A 25,707-nucleotide genomic window follows, 5' to 3' on the forward strand; every position below is an offset into this window, starting at 1 on the left:
TGAAAGAAAGAAGTGAAATGTGCAAACGTGACGGCCGTCTTGGTGTGTGGTGCGAGATGGGAGATGTAGTTCATTGAGCAGTTTCACACAAAAAAAAGTGTTACTTCACAGTTTTACTACACTTTAAAAAAAAATTGACTTGCAAAATTATCTTTTAAATTGATAAACATCATATGTGTAATTCGTGGCACAATTCAAACGGGATCGAAATATAATCTTTCTCTTGCCATTGACTTCAATACATACTTTTTCCGAAATAAGGTCCCATGGAGGTCCCCCGGAAAGGGAGGGACTTCGCCTCTCTATGGCATTGACCGGTTCACGAAGTCTTTAAAGTAACCAAGCAACCTAAATTAATTTGTAATTTGTCTGTCCAATGACCTAGCTCCCTTTCATGTCATGTGATACGTTGCGTGACGAGCGAACCGTTTAATCAACCTGTAATGTACTGTAGCTAGCAGCAGCAATTTCGGCAGCATTATAAAAAATGTAATAGCTTGCATTTATAATGTAAAGCAAACCAAAGCACGAGCGGCGCTCAAAAGAGAAAGGACAAGAGAGAACAAGGAGATGTAACAGCTAAACTGCCGAAATTAGAAATAGATTTTTTTGTCATACATCGTCCTCGAAATCGAGCGCTAGCGTTAGCAATGTTGACAGCCAGGAAGAGAGGCTGGATTTGCCTGTGCCCGGCAGTGGTCCAACAGTTCCCCCAAGGGCCCCAACCGATAGGGGACTCTATGGCGCTATTGAGACCCCCGACGCCAAGATCAAAAGCTATATTATAGCAACCGGTCCATGTAGGCCTACCGGCCCATTCCCCAGAGACAAACATGAAGGAAACCGGTGTAATCCTCTTCTTAGTTCGCTGTGTCGTTGTCAGGCTGTGGTGGTTTGAGGCCAAGGCAGGCTGTTGTTGATAGCCTACATGTGGCGCTTCTGAGTGGTTGTGTATGTCCGTCATAGGCGGCGCCAGGGGGGCGCTAGGGGGAGCTTTAGCACCCCCAAGCACCCCCAAGAAATGTATGTCATAATTTGAAAAATTATTTATTCGAAAATAATATGCCACAGTACAGAACAAGTACTTCTAGGTCTCTGTGTTTCATTCAAGCTGGGCTGTGTGTGTGGCAGGCGCGCATTTAGTGTGATTAAGCAAGAGAGAGAGCGCACCGGTGCCAGGGACCGTGTTGTTAGCATCTGTTTAGCTAGCTGCACTAACAGATATAAAGAGCTGTTTCTACAACAAGGTGAAGGGAATGTCCTCTCCTGTCAGACTGAGGGACTCAAGTGAGCTAAAGGACTCTCTGAGTGTTTAGATAGTTAACTTTAGTCTAAGTTATCTCAGTGGGTCTCAAACGGTTTGGTCACGATTTATGTAAACAAGTATTTCCGAGGCACACCTTCATATGATCATTATAGTTAGGCTATAAAACAGTGTTTCTCAAACTTTTTCATACCAAGGACCACTTAACCAATAAAAAAAACACTCGCGGACCACCTAACTCCACAAATATCCAAAATCACATCGTTTTTCTAGAACAGATTACAAATCGCCTGAAAATGGTACAAACAAGTGGCAACATGTTTGATGAAGGTGTTGCACTGGGCTATATCATGCAATCGAAAGTTAAGCTCGCTCCATTGCAGAGATATTCCCGCGAGAGTGCGGATAGCTTACATTTATTTATTTACTTAAAATGTGAAATGTGACCAATATACTCACGGACCACTAGGGGGCACTCACGGACCACCAGTGGTCCGCGGACCACACTTTGAGAAGCACTGCATAAAACAATAAGAGAATAAATGAAAAACAGTTATGAAATACTATATGGCAGTAAAACAAGAATACAGTTTAAAAGGAGTGATTAGTAAAATATCCATAAAGAAAAAGTAAATCTGTTTACAGTTCTGTTTCATATGGGTGTTGGCCCAAAACAATATTTGCACCGGGGCCAATCACAACCTTGTTACGCCACTGGTTGTTTGATATATTATTTATGTATACATTTATAATGTCTGCATTTGGGCAGACAATATGAGGAAAATAATATAACAATATGCAAAATATTGCAATAAAAAATTAACCAAATAATATATATATATATATATATATATTAAAGTGTACTTACTTGTGATTGCTACTAAAATGATACAAATTGCTTGTTGTTGTAAAAATAAAAGGACATTCTTTTATTGAATCTATCAAAAAAAATTGAACTCAACACAAAATAAACAACATAAAAAGATTTTAACTGCAGTTGTTATTGAAAAGATGCAGTCTTTTGTGTTGTGTTTATGCCACCATTTGACATTGCGATGAAAGTGAAATACATGAATTGCAGCCCTATTCTTTGCATAATACATTTTCAATATTCATATTAACCTCATCCTGTTTTGGCTATTATATTTTTGGCTTACTTAAAAAAACATACTTAATTTACCCACTTTTTCTTGCCCAATAAAGCATTTTCTAAAAAACAGCAAGTGCTGACCGTCACCGGCACAAATAACTACAATAAAGAGTTATAAATCACTGCCTTCTGAAGGTTTGACTCTATGCTCCTGATCATAAGGTATCAGGCGAGTGGGCCGAAGACCAGACCAGCAGGGCCAGCCTGGCTCCCAGAACCAGGGGGGGCAGGGTGAAGGGCGACCTGGAGACAAGAGGCCGGACCGGAGACCTCCTCGCGAGCGGCGCTTTGAGAAGCCGACTGAGGACAAGCCTGAGGGAGGTGGAGAGTTCTCCGTGGACAAGTGGGTAGCTGTGATGAATAACCAAGTGCACATATAGACAGGCTGATAAACTCAAGGCTGTCTGCCTCGGTCACACGACCATGTGGGGGTGTATGCATGGATTAAGTGTTTGATATAATCTGAGCTCACTTAACCTCAACATCACTGCCGTCTGTAATTTATGTGAAGCGTTGTACTGTCCCAGGCATTAAGAGCAGATAGGCATCTCTGTCACATGAGCTTAAGTGTTGATCACGACTGATACGGTTTATTTTTATGTTTGTGTCCATTAGGCCTTCTGGAGACAGGCCCCCCAGAGGGCGTGGTGGCGGACGGGGTGGGCGCGGTGGAAGAGGACGGGGCATGGGCCGGGGAGAGGGCTTCGACTCCCGTGGCAAACGAGACTTCGACAGACACAGCGGCAATGACAAATCGTGAGTCAGCCCTCAACTGAGACCTTAGCAGACCAGTGGATGTATAAATAGAAATGACTACTTACAAAAGCATCCCATTCTTGAATCTTTATTATCAAGAGGTTGCTTTTGAGCTCTTTAACATCCAAATGTTGCCAGGACCAAGTGGCACATAAATAAGTGGTGATGTCAGGATGTTGTAGTCCGACCTGGAAGTTATCGTATTAGGTGGTCCCTCGTCAAAAAACAATGTGATTTTTGCATCAGATTTTGTAATTCTGCAAAAACTGTGGCAAACATACGTTTATGATTATTGCACCTATGGTAAAAGCAATCTGCAGAAGTAAAAAGCTAACCTATAAACAAACTACATCACATCTACATGACTTCATATCATTTGCCACCGCTAAGCTAAAGGCGGTTCTGTTCTGTGTTATGACTTTAGTCTTATTTAGCAACTTGTTAGCACAACATTTAAAAATGTCTTCAACCTGTGTTAAACACAGACCTTAAAGGTGGGGTAGGTAATTCACCTCAGAAACACTTTTTGTTATATTCCATGGAATGCTCTTAACATCCCGATAGCAATGAATATCTTAAATGCTTTGACAATAAATACATTAAAAAAATGTCTTCTGTGGAAGTACTGTAAAAAGCACGACCAATAATTTTAGCCGGCCCGGCTAAAATAACTGGATGGCCTACCTGCCTGTCAGCCTTCCATCTGTGCACAAACTTATCTCGTGCCCTCATTGGTCATGTGCGCGTTCGTGTGTGTTGGAGGAGGGGCTCTGTGAGGAAGTGGCAGATTTTTTCCGGCTGTGAATTTTCAAATTCTAGCGCACTCGAGCTGGGTTCTCCAAAATTACCTACCCCACCTTTCAAAGGTCACCTATTATGCAAAATCCACTTCTTCATGTCTCTTCTACATCAACATGTGTCCCCTCTTCTTCATGTCTCTTCTACATCAACATGTGTCCCCTCTTCTTCATGTCTCTTCTACATCAACATGTGTCCCCTCTTCTTCATGTCTCTTCTACATCAACATGTGTCCCCTCTTCTTCATGTCTCTTCTACATCAACATGTGTCCCCTCTTCTTCATGTCTCTTCTACATCAACATGTGTCCCCTCTTCTTCATGTCTCTTCTACATCAACATGTGTCCCCTCTTCTTCATGTCTCTTCTACATCAACATGTGTCCCCTCTTCTTCATGTCTCTTCTACATCAACATGTGTCCCCTCTTCTTCATGTCTCTTCTACATCAACATGTGTCCCCTCTTCTTCATGTCTCTTCTACATCAACATGTGTCCCCTCTGCGTAAAGAGACTGCAAGTTTCAGGAAAAAAGATTCTCTCACTTTCTGTCCTGATCTATTTCTATAAAAACCTGTCTGAAAATGAGCTGATCAGATTTTGGCCACTTTATGATGTCATAACGATGTTTTGGCTTGTGTAACCATTAGCCAATCAGCAACCAAGGTTACCCCCCCCCCCCTTATCACCTGAATCTCCTCCTAGAGCACCGTTGTGTTCTTTGTAACCAAATGTCTCTCAGAGGGGCGTGGGGAGGGGCTCCTTATTTTCATCAAGTAACAGACAGAGAATCAGCACTTTGGAAACAGGGCTGAAACAGAGGGGATTATGGGTAATGCTGCAATGATCTGTTTGGTGTTTTGAGCCAAAAACTTCAGAGACATGTTTGTATATATCTGAGAGCTATAATATATTGATGAAAAACAGTATAATAGGGAACCTTTAATCCAGGTCTCTAACCAAAAACATGTTAAAAGAAACATAGATTTTAAGACGAGTGGACAGGAAGTGGTCAAATGTGAACTCATTCCTGGGTTTTAGGGCTCATTTCTGCACCACTCCATAGTCTATTGGCAGTTGTATCCTACTCAATAAGGTACATGTACTTTATATTGGATATGCATTGAACTGTCCAATCCAAATGGCATCTTGACAAAACGTTCTTTAATGACATCACAGTTACAGGGTTTCCGTTATCCGATAATTACTGGCTATTTTTTACCCAGAAAATCTGTTAAATGCACACATATTTATATCCCTCCGCTCATAATGTCCGCTTTGGTATACATAAAAAATCTGATGCAGAGGGGATGTGCTGAAGATTATATATTTCTACTTCACAAACACACAGCATTGGGTTGTGTGAGTCACAGACGGTGAGCTTTTGTCTTGGGATTGTGTGGGATTGTTTGTTCTGTTTTTGGACCGAGTACAGCGCTGTGAAACTTTTTCACAGAGTTTGTGTAACATGGGTTGGACTGCAATTGGATTCGCAAGGGATAAAGTTTCTTAGCAACTGCCAGCTGGTACTGGTAAGATAAATGTAGGGAGAAAAACCAGACTGCCAATATTTGCAGTCAATAATTATTATTTGTGTTCATATAAACGAAAGACTGGATTGTTTGTAGAGCAGATCTCAGTGGCGCAAACCTACCACTTGCATTGTGATAAAAGAACGATGATGTCATTCTTCCTATGCCTGCTGATCAGTTGGTTTAGGTCAATAAACACACATCATATTTGAGCAGAATATTCACCATGTGTCAGATTATTAAAATCTTCCAGGAACCAATTATTTTCTAATGCAGACACCCCGCTCCGTTAAGCTTCCTTTGAAAACCAAATTGAGGTCAAGGGTTGTTGTTGCTGGTAGAATTGACTGTTCATTGTGGGCTGAGTGTATTTTTAGGCAGCATAAATCAGTGTGTGTTTTCTCTCCGTTTGCTCCAGCAATCAGAAAATCGAGGAGAAGCGCAGCGGCTCGCACAACTGGGGCGCCGTGAAGGATGAACCGAGGTGAGGTTAAAGAACGGACACACGGCCTGCTTGTCTGTTCTGTCTGCAGCGTGATAATGCACAGGGGATATGAGTTCATATGATGCTTGCTGTGCGTTTCAAATAATCCAGTTTTAACGGGTGCATTATTTACTTTTGGGTCAATGCATATGTGATCATTCTATAAAGTTCACAATGAGTTTTAACTTCAGTAACTATTGTAAGTGTTTAATACAATTTGATCAAATATGTTCATCACTAGGGTTGCAATGGAAATATCCAAGGTGGGAACTTTCCATGGAAAATAAAAGGGTTATCTGCTCGGGCTGTATTTATATAATGTGACGAGCTTCATGAAAACATTATTAATGTGCTGTGTGGTGAGTTAGCCATTTAGCAAGCTAAAGTAGCCATAGACACATGTATTGCTCTGTCATTATGAACTCAATGTTATGGCTGAGTAATAATAACACTATAAGGGTTTAGATTGGTTCCCCATTAGCCCCTTGTTGTTGAAAAGTTGTCTTTTAAAGTTTAACTAATTGTAAAAAGTTATTTGAAAATGTAAGCTTACAAAACCTGGGGCCATGCTTAAACTTAAAGTTTAAAAGTGAACAACTTTAACAATAAATAATGATGGGAAATGTTTGAAACTCCTCGGTTGGTTACATCCCTCGTAGTAACAGCTTGCTTGATAAACTAGCAGAAGGTGTAAACAGGTTATAAACGGTGTACTTTGCTTTAGGCTACTTTTGAATGCAGACTGAATAACATTAAATATTAAAAAGATATTCACTCCAGCTTTGCGATCAAAACTCATCGGAAAGCATTTAGTGTTGTGGCTCTTGTTAGTAGTGTTGGCAGGAGTGATGGGAGCATGTGCCATTTAATGGGATTATACGGCTCAGGGAGTTAATGTACTGATCTACCAATCAGAGGTTCAACATGTTGAAGTGTCTTTGGGTCAGATATCGACCCCCAAACTGCTCCTGTAGTCATATCTACAGTATTGAAGCATATGCAAGTTGCTTTGGATAAAAGTAAGTAACATATAACTTAATGCATGCTTTGACCAAAACATGAAATAAGAACTAATATCACCTTTGAAATAAGTTCATGTTTTACTTCCGTAACATAGTGACATCACTACGTAATTCTCACACTACTTTTGGCTAGCGATTCAACACATTGTACATGATGGCTAAGGGGCGGGACATCTCTAAGGGGTTGACCAATCACAACGGAGCCGGCCAGCTAACCAATCAGAGCAGACTGGGCTCTGGTTTCAGACAGAGGGTGAAAAGAGGTGCTGCAGCACAGGCAGGATGAGAAAGATAAAGAGCTTTTTGAAGATTTAAAGCATGGAGACATGTCACAGTAGAGACACACAATTAGGGCTGCACGATTTGGGGAAATAATCTAATTGCGATTTTTCTGACAGCGATTGCGATTCAATTTGCGATATTTGTTTTTAAGCGACCCAACGGAAGTTTATTGTAAAATGCGGCCATAACTCCGGCTAGGAAGGTCGTATCAACGTGCTCCCGTCTCTAGCAGCCCCGCAGCCCGAGCTACGAGTGAAAGAACTAAACTTACATGAAACTTCCGTTGGGTTGCTTTAAAGTCAAGCTTCAGTTTAAGATTCACCCTGTAATAGAAACATGTGATGGAGCATTACTAACCTGACTCAGATGGTTGGTTTCACCAAACCATCTAAAGCTCCATTGGAAGCCGTTTGGAAAGGGCAGGCACTTTCAAAAGCACAGCAGGTGATTGGATCAATCTGTCTATCACCTTCTATCATGGGCCACTTCTGATTGGTTCCGATTTGATAATCGCATCATTTCAAATTTCGATTTAAAATCGATTACTCGTTCAGCCCTACACAGAATACAAATTATGAACATGGAAAGGAACATCGGGCTCCTTTTTTCAACTATTTTTAGAGTGCAAAATTCCCAAGCTTGACTTGCCCTGGAAATGTTCCAACTCTTTGCAGCCCCAGGCAGTTCAGAGTAAAGAGTCTAGAGGTGCATTTGTGAGCTACTTTAGTAAAAGATCATGTCTGAGCTGCAGGCAGTATATCACTATTGACAAAGTGGCTGTGTGTGTTCCCAGTGAGGCTGAACCGACTGCTGCTCCAGAGACGACCCCCGAGGGAGAGGAGAGCGCACCTGCTGGCTCTGAGAACAAGTGAGTACCTGTCTGATGTTCACCTAATGGATCTCCCCTGTTTAACGACTCCATAAAACAGCAGTTTAAAGGCACTGTTATGTCCAGGGCTCTCGACTAACTTTTTCCCCCATCCTCCCGGAACCGTCCCGAAATACAATCTAAGCCGTCCCGAAATTAATGTGGACCGTCCCGAATTTAAAATGTTAGTTTTTCTACATTATCATTAGTTAAAATCATTCAAAGTGACCTTTAACATAAATAAAACATCATACAAATCATTAGATGATAATTCATCAACCTTTTTATTTGAGTAAATCATTCAATCACATAAACAAAGGCCAAATATATTTAAACAAACACACAAACGAGAAAGTTACTCTAATATTGATCCAATCAAGTCCCATCCAATTAACAAAACAATCCAACACTGTCCTGAAGACAGAACCCAGAGTAACCACTAACCAGGATGACAGTCTGTAACACAGTCAGGAGACCTTTACAAACGGCCCCGCCCCCTCGCACACAGGCGGGAGAGAGAGATCTCGTCTGGATTGGAAAGCTCGAAAACACATCATAGACGCATGTTGTAGTCTTATTGCATATTAGAAACGGAGTTGGTGAAACTAAAACTGCGATATAATGTGTATGTAGCAATAATACATATGACATATATTTTTTAAATGTCTCCAGTACCGATAAAAAGTCCGATAATGTCGGAGCTTAACGTTACCACTGTCTTTAATTCCGGCCCGGGGCCCGTTTAATACCGGGGCTCGGTACCCATCCCTACATGGGGAGAGGCAGCATATTGCTAAGAACTCAATACGATGGAGGGTTCTCATCTCAGCCTTATTACCCATAGGGGATGAAGAGGAGTAAGTAAATAAAGAGGCCGGCGCTCCAGGGTCTGGTTCTGCTGTGCGTTTTTGTGATGTAACGGTAAAACATTTCAGAATTCCTCCACGGGATGCCATTGTACATCACTCAACCCGCGAAATACACACACTCAGTACATAGCTAGACCCGAGAAGCACAGCTGTAGCTACGTAGCCTACTGTGTGTGTGTGTATTTCGCGGGTTGCTAAATGTTTTGTGCGTGTGTGGTTATGTTGACAAGGAGGTTTAATAACTGTGTGCTACACAAAACGTGCAGTCGGTTTCATTTTCATCGCCGTTTGTAGTAGAGTTAGCAGGGTATTTTTATTTTAACTCTCGTCCCAATTTCGTCCCAAATTTTTTTTGTTATCCTCCCCGACACTATTCTTTTCGACGACGGGACGTCCTTAAGCTCGAGCCCTGGTTATGTCATCGTACTGAGGTGTTTTCCTTCTGATTCTAGTAGTTGTTCTGTGCCACAGACAGTATCTCTGCATGTGCATTCTCATCACAAAGCTTTTGTGCAAATGGGATCACCGTGGTCTCTGACCCCCTGGCCTCAGGATTAGAGAGCATGTATAGAGCTAAGAGGATTGTCAGGTTTGAGCTCTAACGCCCCACATTGTTGTGTGTTGGCTTTCCAGGGAGAACGAGGTCGAAGAGGTGAAGAACGAAGGCCCAAAAGAGATGACCCTGGACGAGTGGAAGGCCATGCAGGACAAGGAGCGCACCAAGGTGGAGTTCAACATCCGGAAGCCCAACGAGGGGGCCGACAGCCAGTGGAAGAAAGGATACGTGCTGCACAAGTCCAAGAGTGAAGACGTGAGTGCATTCTCTCATGTTTCAGCTCCATCACTGGGACCTCTAACGTCTCTTCTGTCTCAAATGTTGTTTTTCAGAGTGTAAACTTACCATTTGAACTTTATTTTATACGTTAAACCGGTCAGCAGTAACTGGTGCTTTTACATTTGAACCATAATGGTTTTTTAAATGTCTAGAATGTAAAAAAACAAAACAACAGGAGATATAGAATGAGCCTACATTAGAAACTTAAGCACTATGAGAAAAATAAAGAGTCTCAGTACAGACACAAAGTACAAATATGAACCTGAAAATGTGAATATGATGTCCTTTTTAAACCACTTAATTGTGTAATAATTATGATAATCACACATTTTAAAATGCTAATATTTACTTGTATTCGTACATTTATGATGTTAAGATTTTGCGTTTATTTTCTTTTGAACACGTTTCCAGATGAATCACAAGCTTTGACAGCCCTACTTATTTATACATAAGCAACATACTTATAGATTTAGTTTCTGTAAATTGAGCCATTTATTTTGTATAATTGTGTGTTTGAAGGCAGCTAATTCAGAAGCTTTTGTAATAGATAAAGATGCTCACAGATGTATTGACACTGTTAGACCTGGTCTGGTGACTCCTGCAGCCTTTCGGTCCCTCCAGCCGATCTGACATGATATTAATGAAGCTCCTTTGTTGTCTTTGTGTTCCAGAGGCCTGTGGGGGCTTTGATCGAGGCTGCAGAGACAGAAGTGGAGCCCGCCCCCGTGTTCACCAAGGTGCCTGCAGCTCTCACTGCCCTCCATCCACACAGTCCATCAAACACCAGTGTAGCACTCTGTGTAAACCCACCTGTTAGACAGCTGAGGGGTCCAATGCACCTCCAAATATTCTAATGGCATAGTGTGGCTGCACCTTTTGGGAAAAAACTAATTGAGCAACAGCTGTTTTTATGACGCATAGAAGCTTCGGCCATTCACCAGTGGGGTATACTATCTACTGACGTATTTTATATCGTAGAGCAGGGGTGGGGAACCTCAGGCCCCCGGGCTGTATACGGCCCGCGAGACCATTTGGTACGGCCCTCAAGGTAATTTATAAACACACGCAAAAAAAGAAAACAATTAAATAAATCTAGACCGCAGAAAAATTAAACAAGCTAGTGCCCGTTTTTCCTGGCCAAGGTCAGGGTCCTTGAACACAACACGAGCATAACGTGTCATCATGTGGTATATGTCTCGCCACCAGAACGTCGCTCCGGCACTTCAGATAAGGAGCCGTACACATGCCGTAGTTTTTACGTGGCTGTGTCTTTAGTTGAAAGCCCAGTGGCGATCTGTTCATCTGTCATACTGATCATACAGTCAATAACTTTGTTGTTATTAGCATCTGGTTAGCTAGCTATGCTAACGAATATAAGAAGCTTTTTCTTCAACCAGTGAGGTAAAGGCACATCTTTATATGACCATTATAGTTATAAAACAAATAAGAGAATAAAGTAAACTGGTATAAAATACTATATGACAGTAAAAAACAGTTGTTATTAATAAACAAGAATACAGTTTGAAAGGAGAGTGATTTGTAAAATACCCATAAAGAAAAATAAATCTGCTTACAGTTCTGTTTCATCTGGGTGTTGAGAGATGTATCCATAGATCAAAAGTGCACCAGATTGATGCTTTTAACTTCAACATATAAAAACAAATCTTCCCGGGGGAGCATGCCCCCCGACCCCCCTAGAGGAGGTTAGGTCCCCCCCCCACTTAAATCATGTCCACATGGATAGGAAACTAAACCCATTTGCACACATCTTGTGTGTCTATGAGCGAGTCATGGTAAGATATCTGGATTAAGAGGTTGCTTTTTCTTTGCACAGCATGAAAGAAAGGCCAAATGAATGGGCTGTGATTTTAGTATTTTTAAGCAGAGGTCAATAATTTGTACGGCCCTCGGAGGATGTTGAAAAAATTGAAATGGCCCTTGAGAGGAAAAAGGTTCCCCACCCCTGTCGTAGAGCAAAATCTCTTAAGGTAGTGTTTACCACAGACCTTACTTAAAGCATCTCACCAAAACGCTTTCAAAAAAAGATTGAGTTCTAGACCGGAATTGGTCAAATGCTTCCTAATTTCAGGTTTTCAGGACTCCTTCAGCACGACTATTGCGATTCCGATAAAATGTAGAAAATAATTGTGCAGCTCTAATTTTAATTAAGGTGGCTCCAGATGAATCAAGAATCTAAATATAGTGTTGGTGCGTACTTTAACTACGCTGCTATGGGCACTAGTGTACATAGTTTTACTGTAATAAATTCCTCTTCATCCGTTTATAAGTGACTGTTATTTTTGTATATTGACTGTTGTGCCTTTTTTATATATATATTTTGTATTGATGCCTCTTAATGTGGGAATTTGTAAATATGTGTCTGTTTTGATTATGTAGGTATTTTTAGATACTTTAACTTATATTTCTCGGGATTGTGAGAAACAGCATTTCGATGTCCCTGTCTGAATCTCACACACACAGAAGATAGACGATAAAGTTGACTTTGACTTTTGACTGAAGCCAGAGAACACAAACTAATGTCATTCCTCGGTGTGTACTGACGTAGGGATGCATATCGTTGACTTTTTCACGATACTCAACCGATACATATCGTGATACTTTGAAAATGTATCATCCCACAATTACTCCCATGAAGCGCTTTACGATATAGTTAACATGTCAAATGAATATTAAATTAAATTGTGGGGCTTCTTGGACCTTTTAGTTCTGAACAAACAATGAAAAATACATAACAAATATGAAGAAAACCGATTATGGAATATCTTTTATAACACCCGCCATCAGGTGTGCCGCGTGAATAGCACATCTTGTCAATGCAAACAGACCGTTATAATTCATGTTAAACCTGAGATTCGACTATAGAACAAATAAATAATAGAATAAAGGTCATGAGATCTCTGCATTGCACAAACAAACAAATCTCATCTTTAAAATCAACATTTACCTTCACTGGTGAGAGAAAACAAATCCCATCACAGTTCATTTGTGGGACTTTTACCTTTCTAGTATTGAACAAACAATGAAAAATACATACACCGAAGCCGGTGCAAGGCCCGCGATCTGATTGGCTGGCGGATGTCAACAATATGGTGCAGCCCACACTCCACAGTGACTCGTTTGTGGAGTTTCACGTCGAAATTGACATCGTAATTTGACGGTTTGGGCCCGAGTTTAAGGATATTACGGCTCACTTTTAAAATTAAATTTAAAAAATATATATATATATATTATTTTTTTTTAAAGTATCGAAACCGGATCTGATTTCGGTACGGTATACTGTAGCCACCAGTAACCGGTATTTCGGTAATACCGGATACCGGTATGCATCCCTATACTGACGGCTGTGATTTCTAACCTGTGCTTCATGTGACTCCAGCCGCAGGGCCCCCTCGACGAGTCCAGTGACCACCACTTCCGCAAGCCCGCCAACGACATCACATCCCAGCTGGAGATCAACTTTGGAGACCTGGGCCGCCCCGGCCGCGGGCGTGGCGGGGCTCGTGGAGGCAGGGGAGGCCGTGGGGGAGGAGGAGGAGGAGGAGGAGGAGGAGGAGGTGGTGGTGGGGGAGGAGGAGGAGGAGGTGGAGGAGGTGGAGGTGGAGGAGGAGGAGGAGGAGGCGGGGGTAGTGGAGGTGGAGCTGGAGGGGGTGGCGGCGGCGGCGGCAGGCCGGCACGCGGAGGAGGACGTCCTGAAAAGGTAACAATAACAGCTACTGTCCCACAGGGGATTTAGATAGTGAGCGTGGAGCAGTGACTTGGAAACACTGAGGCTGAAATAACAGAGCCGTGAACAGGCTGCTGTCAGCTCAGCGCTCAGGGGGAACTGGGTGGTGATAGTGCTTGGACGTAAGAATTACAGTTTATAAAAAGTAAAAATAACCAAAAGCTGCCTCAAATGCATCCTCATTTCATATTTATTATTGAATGTAGAGTGTTCTCATTTAATTAAAAAAAAAACCTTGTTAGCAATATTGTTCAAAAACAAGAAACAAGTAAGAATCCCAAAAAACGAGAAGCCCTGATCTCAGTGCTACGATAAAGTCAGAGTAAAACACCCAGTTGTATTCATAAGTAGGCATGGCTTTTTTTTCATTCTCTGAATTCACCTTTCTTCCTCAGTCATTTGGGGCTTTTTCGCCATTTAGTTTCAACTGTACCATTACTGTGGTTGTTCTGCTACCTGGGCATAGCTAATATAAGAGAATGTTTTGATTTGTAAGCGATTTTGTTGAGTTGCATCTTAGCAAATTCCTCTCTGATGGCAGACTGATGTTGATGCTGAAAGCAGTGAAAGCTAGGCCGATGGGGAACAAACTTAAACACAGATGGTGTCATATTTGTATGGCCATTACATTGGGCAATCAACCTTTACTTCGTAATGTTAAAGGGACCTATTATGCAAAATCCACTTGTTCATGTCTCTTCTACATCAACATGTGTCCCCTCTTCTTCATGTCTCTTCTACATCAACATGTGTCCCCTCTTCTTCATGTCTCTTCTACATCAACATGTGTCCCCTCTTCTTCATGTCTCTTCTACATCAACATGTGTCCCCTCTTCTTCATGTCTCTTCTACATCAACATGTGTCCCCTCTTCTTCATGTCTCTTCTACATCAACATGTGTCCCCTCTTCTTCATGTCTCTTCTACATCAACATGTGTCCCCTCTTCTTCATGTCTCTTCTCATCAACATGTGTCCCCTCTTCTTCATGTCTCTTCTACATCAACATGTGTCCCCTCTTCTTCATGTCTCTTCTACATCAACATGTGTCCCCTCTTCTTCATGTCTCTTCTACATCAACATGTGTCCCCTCTTCTTCATTTCTCTTCTACATCAACATGTGTCCCCTCTTCTTCATGTCTCTTCTACATCAACATGTGTCCCCTCTTCTTCATGTCTCTTCTACATCAACATGTGTCCCCTCTTCTTCATGTCTCTTCTACATCAACATGTGTCCCCTCTTCTTCATGTCTCTTCTACATCAACATGTGTCCCTCTTCTTCATTTCTCTTCTACATCAACATGTGTCCCCTCTGTGTAAAGAGACTCTGAAAGTTTCAGGAACAAAGATTCTCTCTCTTTTTCTCCTGATCCATTTCTATAAAAACCTGTCTGAAAATGAGCTGATCAGATTTTGGCCACTTAATGATGTCATAACGATTTTTCGGCTTGTGTAACCATTAGCCAATCAGCAACCAAGGTAACCCCCCCCCACCTTATCACTTGAATCTCCTCCTAGAGCACCATTGTGTTGTTTTAACCAAATCTCTCTCAGAGGGGCGTGGGGAGGGGCTCCTTATTTTCATCAAGTAACAGACAGAGAATCAGCACTTTTGAAACAGGTCTGAAACAGAGGGGATTATGGGTAATGCTGCAATGATCAGTTTGGTGTTTTGAGCCAAACTCTTCAGAGACATGTTTGTATATATCTGAGAGCTATAATATATTGATGAAAAACAGTATAATAGGGGAGCTTTAAGTTAAAGCAAAATGTGACTGTGAGGTATCTATATATTACTTTGTAAGAGTAAACCCCAGCTCGGTTCAATAACCAGAACCCAGTGAACAAAGATAACAGGACTCATGTTTCCAGTTTACTTGCTGCAAGGAGAATCAGCGAGTGACAGGTCATGTCAACTCCAAAACCAACTCCCAGCTAGGAGAATCGGCGAGTGACATATGCCATGTCCACTCCTTAACCAACTCTCAGCTAGGAGAGCCAACTCTGCTAGGAGAGCCAACTCTCTAACCGACTCCCACTCGCCTCCTCTCAGTGCAGTCCTTTTATTTCAACAATACAGTAACATGAGACAATCATGTGTTCTTGACCAACGCCTTATTTGTTCGTGTGGATCTTGTGTCTCTCAGTCATGTGAATCTGTGTGTGTGTGTGTGTGTGTCATTTTAAACAGACTATGCTTTGTTCCTCCATCAACACATTTTGTAACACAGCAAATGAGAATACATTATGAAAACACATTTGTATCCTTCAATAAACTCTAACAGTGACCTATAGCAACTTTAATAATAACTTTTCTGCAGACAGAGTTGAACAAACACAGCAAGTGAACCTAAACATTGAAGTTGCTGAATGTTTAAAAAAAAATAATATTATAAAAGAATGTGTATTTAATGGACTGATTACAGCTCTCCTAATGTGTCCTGGTGTGTCTGTGTTTCTCCCCAGGCTGGCGGAGTGTCCGTCCCCAACGTGGACGACCCTGAGGCCTTCCCCGCACTGGCCTGAAGGCCCCCCCCTCTTCTACCAGCAGCCCCCCCCCCCCCATCAGCCCCTTCCGGGCCCCTCCTCTACAAGGCTTGCATGCTCACCACATCTTCAAATATATAACTAAAAACAGAGGGAAAAAAAGATTTTAAATGACTTAAGAGAGACTGTCATCCCATACCACTCGCACCACCAGAGGACTCTAAATGACCTGTTTTAAAGGAGAACAAAAGGCGGGAAAAGGAGCTCTTGTTACAATGAAGTTTTGTATTTAGGAACATGAAAGCAGGGATGTTTTCATTCTTTATTTTTTTCTTTTCAGAGATGATACATACTTCATTGATATTTGTTGTGCTGCTTAAATTAATGAATTTTTGCGATTTAGATTGAAGTGTGTGTATCTCCCCCCCCCCCCTTCGGAAGCTTTTGTGCTTTTTATGCCCCTCATGACTTCAGCTCAGTATTACGGGGTGATCTTAGAAAAGACTTTGTACTGGAGGGTTTTCCTCCCAGTAATACACACTGATGTGGTAGCACTACACCACATAGGAAACGTGTTCTAGATATCTACTACATGCTATTGGAGTATGGCTTAAACTGCATTTAAAGTGTCATCGCTCTGATTCTGAATACCCATCCCCTTTTTTGCAAGGCACAAATTTTGGATGGGTAACCAGGCAGTGACTTTAAAAGCTTGGTAATTTTCTGCTTGTTGTGCAGTGAAGGTAAATGCCTCTATTCCAATTTTTTGATAGCTTGCCATTATTTGGTGGACCAGTGGTTAGTGATGCTTTGTTGCCCCTGATCCAGATGTGCTACCTGTGTTTTCAGGGTGTCCCACGGCCCAATGTGTATATTTTTTTAGGTTGGTCCTCGTAGGTCATACCGACTGCTAATGTTACTTCTGGACCACTAAGGAAATATTGTATTTTTGTTGTTAAGGATATGTGTGTGGCTGTGAGTGTGTGTGCAAAGAATGAATGAGTGAATTTGACAGCTGGCTACTTAGAATTGAAGTACTCCTCTCACCTGAGGTAGTTCATACAGTCTTTTGAGAAGTGATGGTAAAGATTTAAAGGCCTGAGTCCACATAGCGCTTTTTTCTGAGTTCTCCACCTTTTTTCAGCAGTCATTTCAGTTGTATTTTATAATATTTACCGATTATGCTTTTGGTGGTTTTCCCTTTCCTGTACTGTATATACCATTGGACTGTAGCTTAGTGACATCATTACGTAACAGTCGTGCTTCTATTGGCTAGTGCTCCGACACTTTGTACGTACGTGATAGGGTAAGGGGCAGGACACCTTTTAGGTGGTTGACCAATCACAACAGAGCCGGCCAGCTAACCAATCAGAGCAGACTGGGCTCTGGTTTCAGACAGAGGGTGAAAAGAGGTGCTGCAGTATGAGAAAGATAAAGAGCTTAATAGGGCCCCTAACTGAACCAAAAAGTGGATTTGTTGGAGCAGCTTGGCAGGTCGGCCTTAACTGTTGCTGCCACTGGCTGAGTGTTGTACTTTAATATGTACAACATCTACGAGTGCTGTACTTTTTCTCATTATACAAATCGTCCTTCTCGCTCTACAGCTGTTAGACCGAGTGCTGAAGCTCATTCAGCCAAAGTGTGAGAATTAGTTATCCAGTCGGTTGTAGTTGTGAAAGAAACAATATATTTCCAGGCAAAAGCAATATGTGGACGCGGTGCCCGAGTGAGAAACATAGACTGTGGACATATCTTTGCTCTTAGAGCATCTCGAATGTCTTTTGAAGCACTTGGTTTTACCGGCACCAGTTCTCTAAAGATTGTTTCCCCTCTTCTGTAAACGTTTTATTTTTATTTATTTTTTATTTAACCAGCACCAATGCATAATTTGTCTGAAACAAATGCCATTTTTGGAACAATCTGGAGCTACAGAATGTAATATAGGCTAACGGAGCTTTAGCCCCTGTGTCAGCATATCCACCGAGTGTTTATATTTGAGTGAAGCGGGTGTATTTAACATTAGGTGGGGGTTATTAAAAAGGAGAGAATTGAAAGCTTTACATGCTGTGCTCTGCAAACACTGGCTGGCTTGATGCACTGATACAGACGGCTGGAGCCTTTCTTTCTTTCTGTTTGAGACACATGACAGTGAAACTTTCTCTGCAAACATCCCTGTTCTAATAAATCGCTTTAGAGGTGTTACATGTATTCTGCCAATGGCTGTTTGGGTTGTTTAAAATCATTACTGTGATTTTAAAGGTGTAAAAAAAAACGTGCTTTGGACTCTCGTCATTGCTTGAAGCGGCAACCATCGTAGTGTTATTTAAGCTTCTAGTTATTTTCGGTACAACTAACTACAACTGAGGCATTTTACTAATACATCATCCTTCATTCCATGGCTTTAATGTTGATGTATCTTTTAATTTGTACCGAGAAGATGTTTATAATGTTAATGTATAAAAATTGATTGGTTAAATTCACCAGCACCACACACTATTGCCTCCAGAATGACCATAACGTTTTGTCGTATTACCTGTAAATGTAACCATTCTTTGCGTACAGTTACATAAAATGATGTTTTGTCAATAATAGTGAGATTTTTAAACCAAAGTCTTTGAAACAGGCACCGGTGATAATGTGCAACATAAAAATTGAGGCTGTCCCGAGTAAGAACATTTTAAACAACAAACTCAATAAAAGTACTCCATTAACTGTTTTTTATATGTAAAGTGCAATTTTTAAAAGCAGGAATTACATGTATTTCGAGAAATTACTCTCCAAAAGTAACTTCAGGCGTGTTTTAAAGTATTTAAAACTAAAACAGTGTTAAATACTCCAATGTTTTGTTTTACTTTAGTTGAACAATATTTTTTTAACAATGCATTTTGGACAGTCTTAAGGAAATGTGGTAAAATATGGATGAAATAGTTAAAAAACAACAAATAAGTTTGTTGAATAGAATTATGAATTCAATTTTTTTTTAAATAGCAAACGAGAACCCAGACAAAACTTGATATTAGACATTTTGCATGAATTACTCATTTTGTTTAATTTATTTATTACATGTTTTTCATGTAATAGTGTTTAAAGATATGTTTGTTTAAATATATTGATAATTGCAATGACTGTAACATTTGGCTAAAATGTATTGTTGGAGAAATTAGGATGGCAGAATTTTAATAAGAAATCGTGTTCTTTAGGTAAAATGTCCTCACCAAAATATGATAATATGTACGTACTGAAAAAAGCAATGTTCTATCTAGCGTTTTAACTATAGACTGTAAATAAAAAAAAGTATAAAGTCTGTGTTTTTTTATCCCCCTGAATGTTCAAAGTATGACGTTGAGTCAAGATGATTCCCTCTCCGTTTCATTCTTCACCGATATCGTCTTTCAGATAGTTGTACGCATGCGCAGCAGAACTCGTGGGCTTCCGTTAGAAACGTCCATAGTGTTCATTACATAAACAATGGCTGAGCCGCACAGACGGCGACATGAGATCGGAGACAGAAAGCCGTCACCTACACGACCATCCTCCGCAACAAACACAGCCACTTCCGGTGATAGCTACTCGGTGTATCTGAGGCTGTTTGCTGCGGGGTTTTACGGAGTCAGCTCATTCATCATCGTTATTGTCAACAAAAGCGTCCTCACCAGCTACAGGTAAAGGGGCAAAGTTCAAGTTACCCTGGCGGAAGCTGCGTTTCGGACACGTTATGAGCAGTGACAGCAGGGGGAAATACCTTTATTTAGAGATTCTGGACTCAGAAAAAAGTCTTCCTTACACATCTGTCTTATAACATTAATGTTACAAGATCTGCAGTGGAACGCCAAGTACAATATTTAGAATAGAAGTATGTACTAAGTTACTGTATACCTACATAAATACTGAAGCAATATGTCCCCCGACCCCCCTTCACTTCAAACTATGTACAATCTTCAGAGAAAAATCTTCAAAATGTCAACTATATCATCTTCAGATATCTCTAAACACTATAGGAAAAATGTGTTCAACATATTATTTGTGTAATAGTATGCATTTTACAATGTAAACATACTCTATTAATGTGATACTCCTGCATTGGAAATGTCATGAAGCAAAGTATGTACATTTGTTCCTATCCTAAAGAAAAAAGTTGACTTCATAAGCAGTTAAACGCTTTCCCTGTCCACTCACTCACAGGGTCTTGGTCTGCTGTTACCACTGAGGCATAGTCAGACTCAGTTCAATGACTGTATGACTATTATGTATGAATGCTGTTACTGGTAAACTAGGTTTTGCCATTTACTGTTTTCTCTAATATTAAATTGTTGTCTGTTAATTGCTAAAAGTTACATAAAAAGTTGCTAAACTAAATGTAAGTAAAGGTGTTCATGCAGCAGAATGAATCTTTCAGTGTTACTGAACAACAATGTGCATTAATGTGTTAGCATGTTGTATGTGGCCAAAGTGCAGCTTATTCATCACTTTACCCTATGTTTGTTTAAGAAACAAATATTTGTATTGCATAACAGGTCGGTCACGCCTTTTTAAAGTGAACACCAAATAGCTTTTATGTTAAGTATTCAAATACAAGCACCTCTACTGACATGGTATTTTAGTACAGTTATTTATCAAATTCACTTTCAATCACTGTTACTACTTTATTTTCAAATGCAACAAAGCAATTCTATTATAGAATGCAAAATGCTAAATCTAAAAGTCTTTCATTTCCTTTTTGTGCCTAAAACAAACTTTTTTTCCTAAATCATACCATTTTGTACGTGTTTGACAGATTTCCATCGTCAACATGTGTCGGACTCGGCCAGGTAAGTGTGTCTTTATTCTGATCATAGACACTTCCTGTCCTCCTGAACAGACCCTAGAGGCTTCTCAATTCTTAAATTCCCCCTCCTCGACTCCCCTCCTCGACTCCCCTCCTCGAGACTTAGTCCCGCCCACAGGAGATGCGAGCGGAGGAGAGAGGAGGGGAAGCAGCAGGCGGTTAGAGAAATGAGAACTCCTCTCCTTTGAGCGGGCATTTTAAAGAGACCTCCATTAATGATGACAGGAGGCACAGCAGCCCTCTGTCTGATGGACAGATGTGTTCATGACCACTTATATATTTACTTTGATTCATTCACAGTGCGGTATAATGAGACAATAACAGGCTACAGATGCGGACATATACACACACACACACACACATATATAAATAAATATATACAATTTCAGATTCAAACAAGTATGAGAGCACTCTCATAATAACGTAACACAATCAGAGACTGGATATGTTGGCTGAGATAAGTCCGGCCGTGCGTCACGACTCCACCGTTCCCGGAAATGCATCCACGAAGGAGCCGTGGAGGACCCATCAGTGTCTCCTCGGTTAGAGCTCCTCCAGAGAGCCTCCTCGACGCTCGATCCTCGGTCCTCGAAGTGCATTTAGAGAAATTAGATGTCCTTCAACATGGCGCGCTGAAATCCATTTCCGGGTCACTACCGGAGGACCGAGGAGTCGAGGAGGGGAAATTTAAGAATTGAGAAGCCTCTCCTGACTGTGTGTGGGTGCTTCCATATATCTGCAGATGTTGGCTACAGTCGTAGTTCTGAGGATCGGGAAGGCGCTTGGCATTATCTCCTTTCCAGATACGGATCTGAGTATACCTCGCAAGGTGACACTGTGAATCAATTCTCTGTGATACACAAGAATACGATCAAAACTACTGCTTTCAACATTTCTTTTGTCCTTCCAGATGTTTCCACTGCCTCTACTGTATGTCGGGAATCAGATATCAGGGCTGTTTGGGACACAACGACTCAAGTTAGAGCTTTTATTTAAAATATGAATGATATGAAACATATTTTCCTTAATAGGAAATCGCAAATTAAACCACATTTTCCCCTTTTCCTAGTCTACCCATGTTTACAGTTTTGAGGAGGTTCAGTATTTTCCTCACCATGGTGTTTGAGGGACTCCTGCTGAAGTAAGTTTCCTCATTAATATTTTACAAGATTGTTCTTTCACCCGCCAATAAATAATTAAAAAAATGGTTTCCTCTCCTGGCAGGAAAACGTTCTCTACGTCAATCAAGATTACAGTGTTTACCATGATATTTGGGGCTTTTATTGCTGCAAGGTAAGATATCCACAATATACGGTGGCCAAAAGGCGTCAACACGCAACAACGGCCTAAAACACGTCCATTAGGAGAAACGCGGTACACTTTCAGAAACGATGCGTGGTGTTTTCAGCTTCATGCTGAGTTTTTTTACTTGCAGCGTTTTGTTTATGCAACGCTTTTAGTAAATGCTGCGCATGTTTTGCAATTTGGTGAAGATGTTTCTTCATTTGCATGTGTTTTGGCACATTTGTGTTTTTATATTTACATTGGTTTGAATGTGTAGCGTGTTCCTCCTAATGTATGTGTTTCAGGCCGTTGTAACGCGTTTTCACGAGTCGGCCACCATACATACCAGTACACAAAACACTGGTATTATCCGATTCACAGTGTCTTATTCTCACATGTTTTTGTAGCGCCGATTTAGCTTTCGACCTTGAAGGATACATGTGCATAATGCTGAACAATGCTCTGACAGCGGCCGGTGGGGTGTATACGAAGCAGAAACTTGATTCCAAGGTGAGGAGCTCCTAGTTGTACCCCCCCTCACTGTGTGCGATGTTTGTTTGCTGCTTTGTTTGTGAAGGATTGTTCTGCTGTTCCCATAGGAGCTCGGCAAATATGGGCTTCTGTACTACAACGCTTTAATCATGATATTCCCCACTGCGGCATACGCTTACTTCTCAGGGGACCTGCAAGTGGTAAGGATTGCTTTTTTTATCGCAAATAAATTCATGTTTATATTTTTATTTTAGTTTGGGACAACTAAAGCGGATGTCTTCTCTGTGTGTTTGTGTGCAGGGCTTGGAGTTTGATGGATGGTCTGATCAGCTGTTTGTGATGCAGTTTGTGCTCTCCTGCGTCATGGGGTAAACTCTTTATCCATCATTTGTTTATTCATTAGGCCTGTCAAATAACTACTTCTGTCGGACGAATAGTACTATAGATTGCATTTTTAATGACTTACAAAAAACAGAAAAGTAATAGTATTCCATTTCAAGAATATTCATTAAAACTATATAGTATAGAGTGGTGCAGTGACGAGTCCTAAAACCCGGAAGTGAGTCAGCATTTTAACCACTACCGGTTCCCTCGTCTCAGAGTCAATGGGATTTCTCCATAGGGTTTTGGAAAATAGCTGGAAATAAGGTCTGTGGTTGAAACACATTTAAGAGACGGATCACGTTTGGTTCTACGACATGAAATCCATCAGCAGTGACCCCACTGGTGATCTTTGAAGAGTTTACATGTCTGAAAAACGATGGTTGTTACCAAGTGGCTGAATAGGACTACAGAAGTTGTGGAGGACGTTGTACGTCATTACACCGAACACGTAAACACTCCTCTAAGTTTGTTTGCCGTGTTCTGCTTGAAAGCAAGTCCCTGCCTCCTGCAAACTGTTAAAACAAAAGCTTCAACTTGTACAATTTTGAATCTGTATTTTTGAATATGGATCTTAAGTTGGCGTGACGTTGAAGCAGCGACCCTGCTGTAGTTCGTTTAAAGCATAACGTTAGCATTTTGCTTCTGGCGATTAGATTTATGATTCGAAAATTATAAAAGTAGGGTAGACATGTGGAAATTATCCGGCTGAACAAAACGTGTATTTATCAAACAGGTTCGTTTTCCACAGACCTTATTTCGAGCTATTTTCCAAAATCCTATGGAGAAATCCCATTGCTTTTTTGTCGAGGGAACCAGCAGCTTACTTCTGGGTAAATACGTCCTCTCTGCACCACTCTATAATATGTTGAAAATAAGAAAAAAGACAACATCGTTTTCAGATAAATGTGCATTACTTGAAAGGTACTTTGCTTAAAGTAATTCAGAGCAAGCTACAGTTCGGTGAATCAGTACTATATGTTGCCTTATATCATTTAAAGAGAAACACAAGTCCTATGTTTAAAAATATTAGAAAAACAACATAGTATACTTTGTTGAAAATATGAGAAAAAAAGTAATATTATGGTATTCCGAAAATATCAGGAAATAACAGCATTGTATAGAAAAAAAGAAATGAATTGTCTTTACTTTTTTGTGACCTAGCATAGTATTATGTTTTGGCTTACTATACTATGGCTTGTAACAACTTTTTTTATGACAAACTTAATATAACTGTTTTACGACATACTATACCAAGACATGATTTATATAATAACATACAATTACTTTTTAATGACTTTTTTTTCATCAGATATTAGACTATTAGTATTCTGATGACATTTGTATTGCACACCACTGAATACTATGTTGCCCCAGTGCTGTAGGAGGGGCATTACAATAACCATACCCAAGTTTGGGCCTTTTACCCACCGGTTATTAAAAGGGTTTTCTGTGCAGGAATCCTGGTCAATATTCCTTACTTTTCGTCATGTCAATACGTTTCTAACATAATTGTTGTAGCCTTTAATAGAGTATATCCCACAATGCAGCTCTTGTCTAACTCCTCTATGTGTCTCACAGCTTCATTTTAATGTACTCCATCATGCTGTGCACGCAGTACAACTCAGCACTCACCACCTCCATCGTGGGCTGTATTAAGGTAGGTCTTTCACCTGCCTCCCTCCCTCCCTCCCTCCCTCCCTCCCTCCATACCCAGAAATACAGATGTGTGTAACGACTCTATCTCTGACTCCTGCAGAATATCCTTGTGACGTACCTTGGGATGGTGTTCGGAGGAGACTACATATTCAGCTGGACTAACTTCCTAGGTTTGAACATCAGGTACGACACCCAGGACTGAAACAGTGCTGTCATGGCGCTGGCTGCTGTTTCTGTCTGACGTGTGTTTCTCTTTGTTTCCCCAGCATCGCAGGCAGTCTGGTGTACTCCTACATCACTTTCACACAGGAGCAAACAAGTAAGAGGTTTTAAATATGTAAACACCTGTGAAAAAGATGCAGCTTAATCAAATGTGTTGTTGCATCAAACTTTACAGAAAAGGCATAACCCCCCGAGTCTCGACCCGACCAGAAGAACCACGTCCAGAAAACAGAATATATATTTTCTGTTTTGTAACCATGCTGTCCAAATATTTTAACAAACATTTATAAACTATTCTGTTAGCATACATTTTTGCTGCAAAAATATTTTAAATAATGTTATCTAATTGTACTTTATTTTTTAATTAAGACCAAGTGCCTTCAATTGTTTTTATAATTATATTTTGTGATTTATGAGCATTTTTATATTTGACAAATAAAATTAAAGAATATTAAAGAGTTTGTTTTTTTAATGCTATTCCATTTCAATACTCACTTTTGAGTTATTGGCCACCCTTGTCATTTTCCTTTTCTTTATACTGGCTTTAATTTGGCCTTTCTGAACATAAGATTACATAGGTTGAAATGAGGGGGGGGCTCGATGGTGTTATTTTCCAATCCTACTTTTGTTGCTGGGACTGTGAATGAACGTTTTTATGACATACTAAACTACTTTTCAATATTTTTTGAAATACTATACTAGGATTTTATTTCCATGTTTTTTAAATACTATACTATGACTTTAAAAAATATGTTTT

At 40.5% G+C, this 25,707-nt stretch overlaps 2 protein-coding genes across 2 annotated transcripts in view; both read left to right on the plus strand.

Annotated features, from left to right (window-relative positions):
- serbp1b (SERPINE1 mRNA binding protein 1b) overlaps window positions 1-18,803 on the plus strand; it is a 28,694-nt gene extending 9,891 nt beyond the window's left edge. Inside the window, exons 2-10 of the mRNA XM_034215341.1 lie at window positions 2,577-2,757; window positions 3,030-3,170; window positions 5,915-5,980; window positions 8,078-8,152; window positions 9,655-9,832; window positions 10,528-10,593; window positions 13,254-13,395; window positions 13,480-13,574; window positions 16,067-18,803. Of these exons, the coding sequence (XP_034071232.1) occupies window positions 2,577-2,757; window positions 3,030-3,170; window positions 5,915-5,980; window positions 8,078-8,152; window positions 9,655-9,832; window positions 10,528-10,593; window positions 13,254-13,395; window positions 13,480-13,574; window positions 16,067-16,126 (1,004 nt within the window). The 3' untranslated portion in view covers window positions 16,127-18,803. The remainder of the gene's footprint in view (window positions 1-2,576; window positions 2,758-3,029; window positions 3,171-5,914; window positions 5,981-8,077; window positions 8,153-9,654; window positions 9,833-10,527; window positions 10,594-13,253; window positions 13,396-13,479; window positions 13,575-16,066) is intronic.
- Window positions 18,804-19,476: 673 nt separating this feature from the next.
- Window positions 19,477-25,396, plus strand: LOC117545515 (UDP-N-acetylglucosamine/UDP-glucose/GDP-mannose transporter-like). Its single transcript, XM_034215330.1, has 13 exons — window positions 19,477-19,749; window positions 20,862-20,895; window positions 21,655-21,741; window positions 21,823-21,890; window positions 21,982-22,053; window positions 22,137-22,205; window positions 22,604-22,706; window positions 22,796-22,888; window positions 22,989-23,056; window positions 24,651-24,729; window positions 24,829-24,911; window positions 24,995-25,047; window positions 25,126-25,396. The coding sequence occupies exons 1-13, from the start codon at window positions 19,556-19,558 to the stop codon at window positions 25,134-25,136; spliced, it is 1,014 nt and encodes a 337-aa protein (XP_034071221.1). The 5' UTR covers window positions 19,477-19,555; the 3' UTR covers window positions 25,137-25,396.
- Window positions 25,397-25,707: the final 311 nt, after the last annotated feature.

This window comes from Gymnodraco acuticeps, unplaced genomic scaffold (assembly GCF_902827175.1).
Source record: "Gymnodraco acuticeps unplaced genomic scaffold, fGymAcu1.1, whole genome shotgun sequence".
Lineage (NCBI taxonomy): Eukaryota > Metazoa > Chordata > Actinopteri > Perciformes > Bathydraconidae > Gymnodraco > Gymnodraco acuticeps.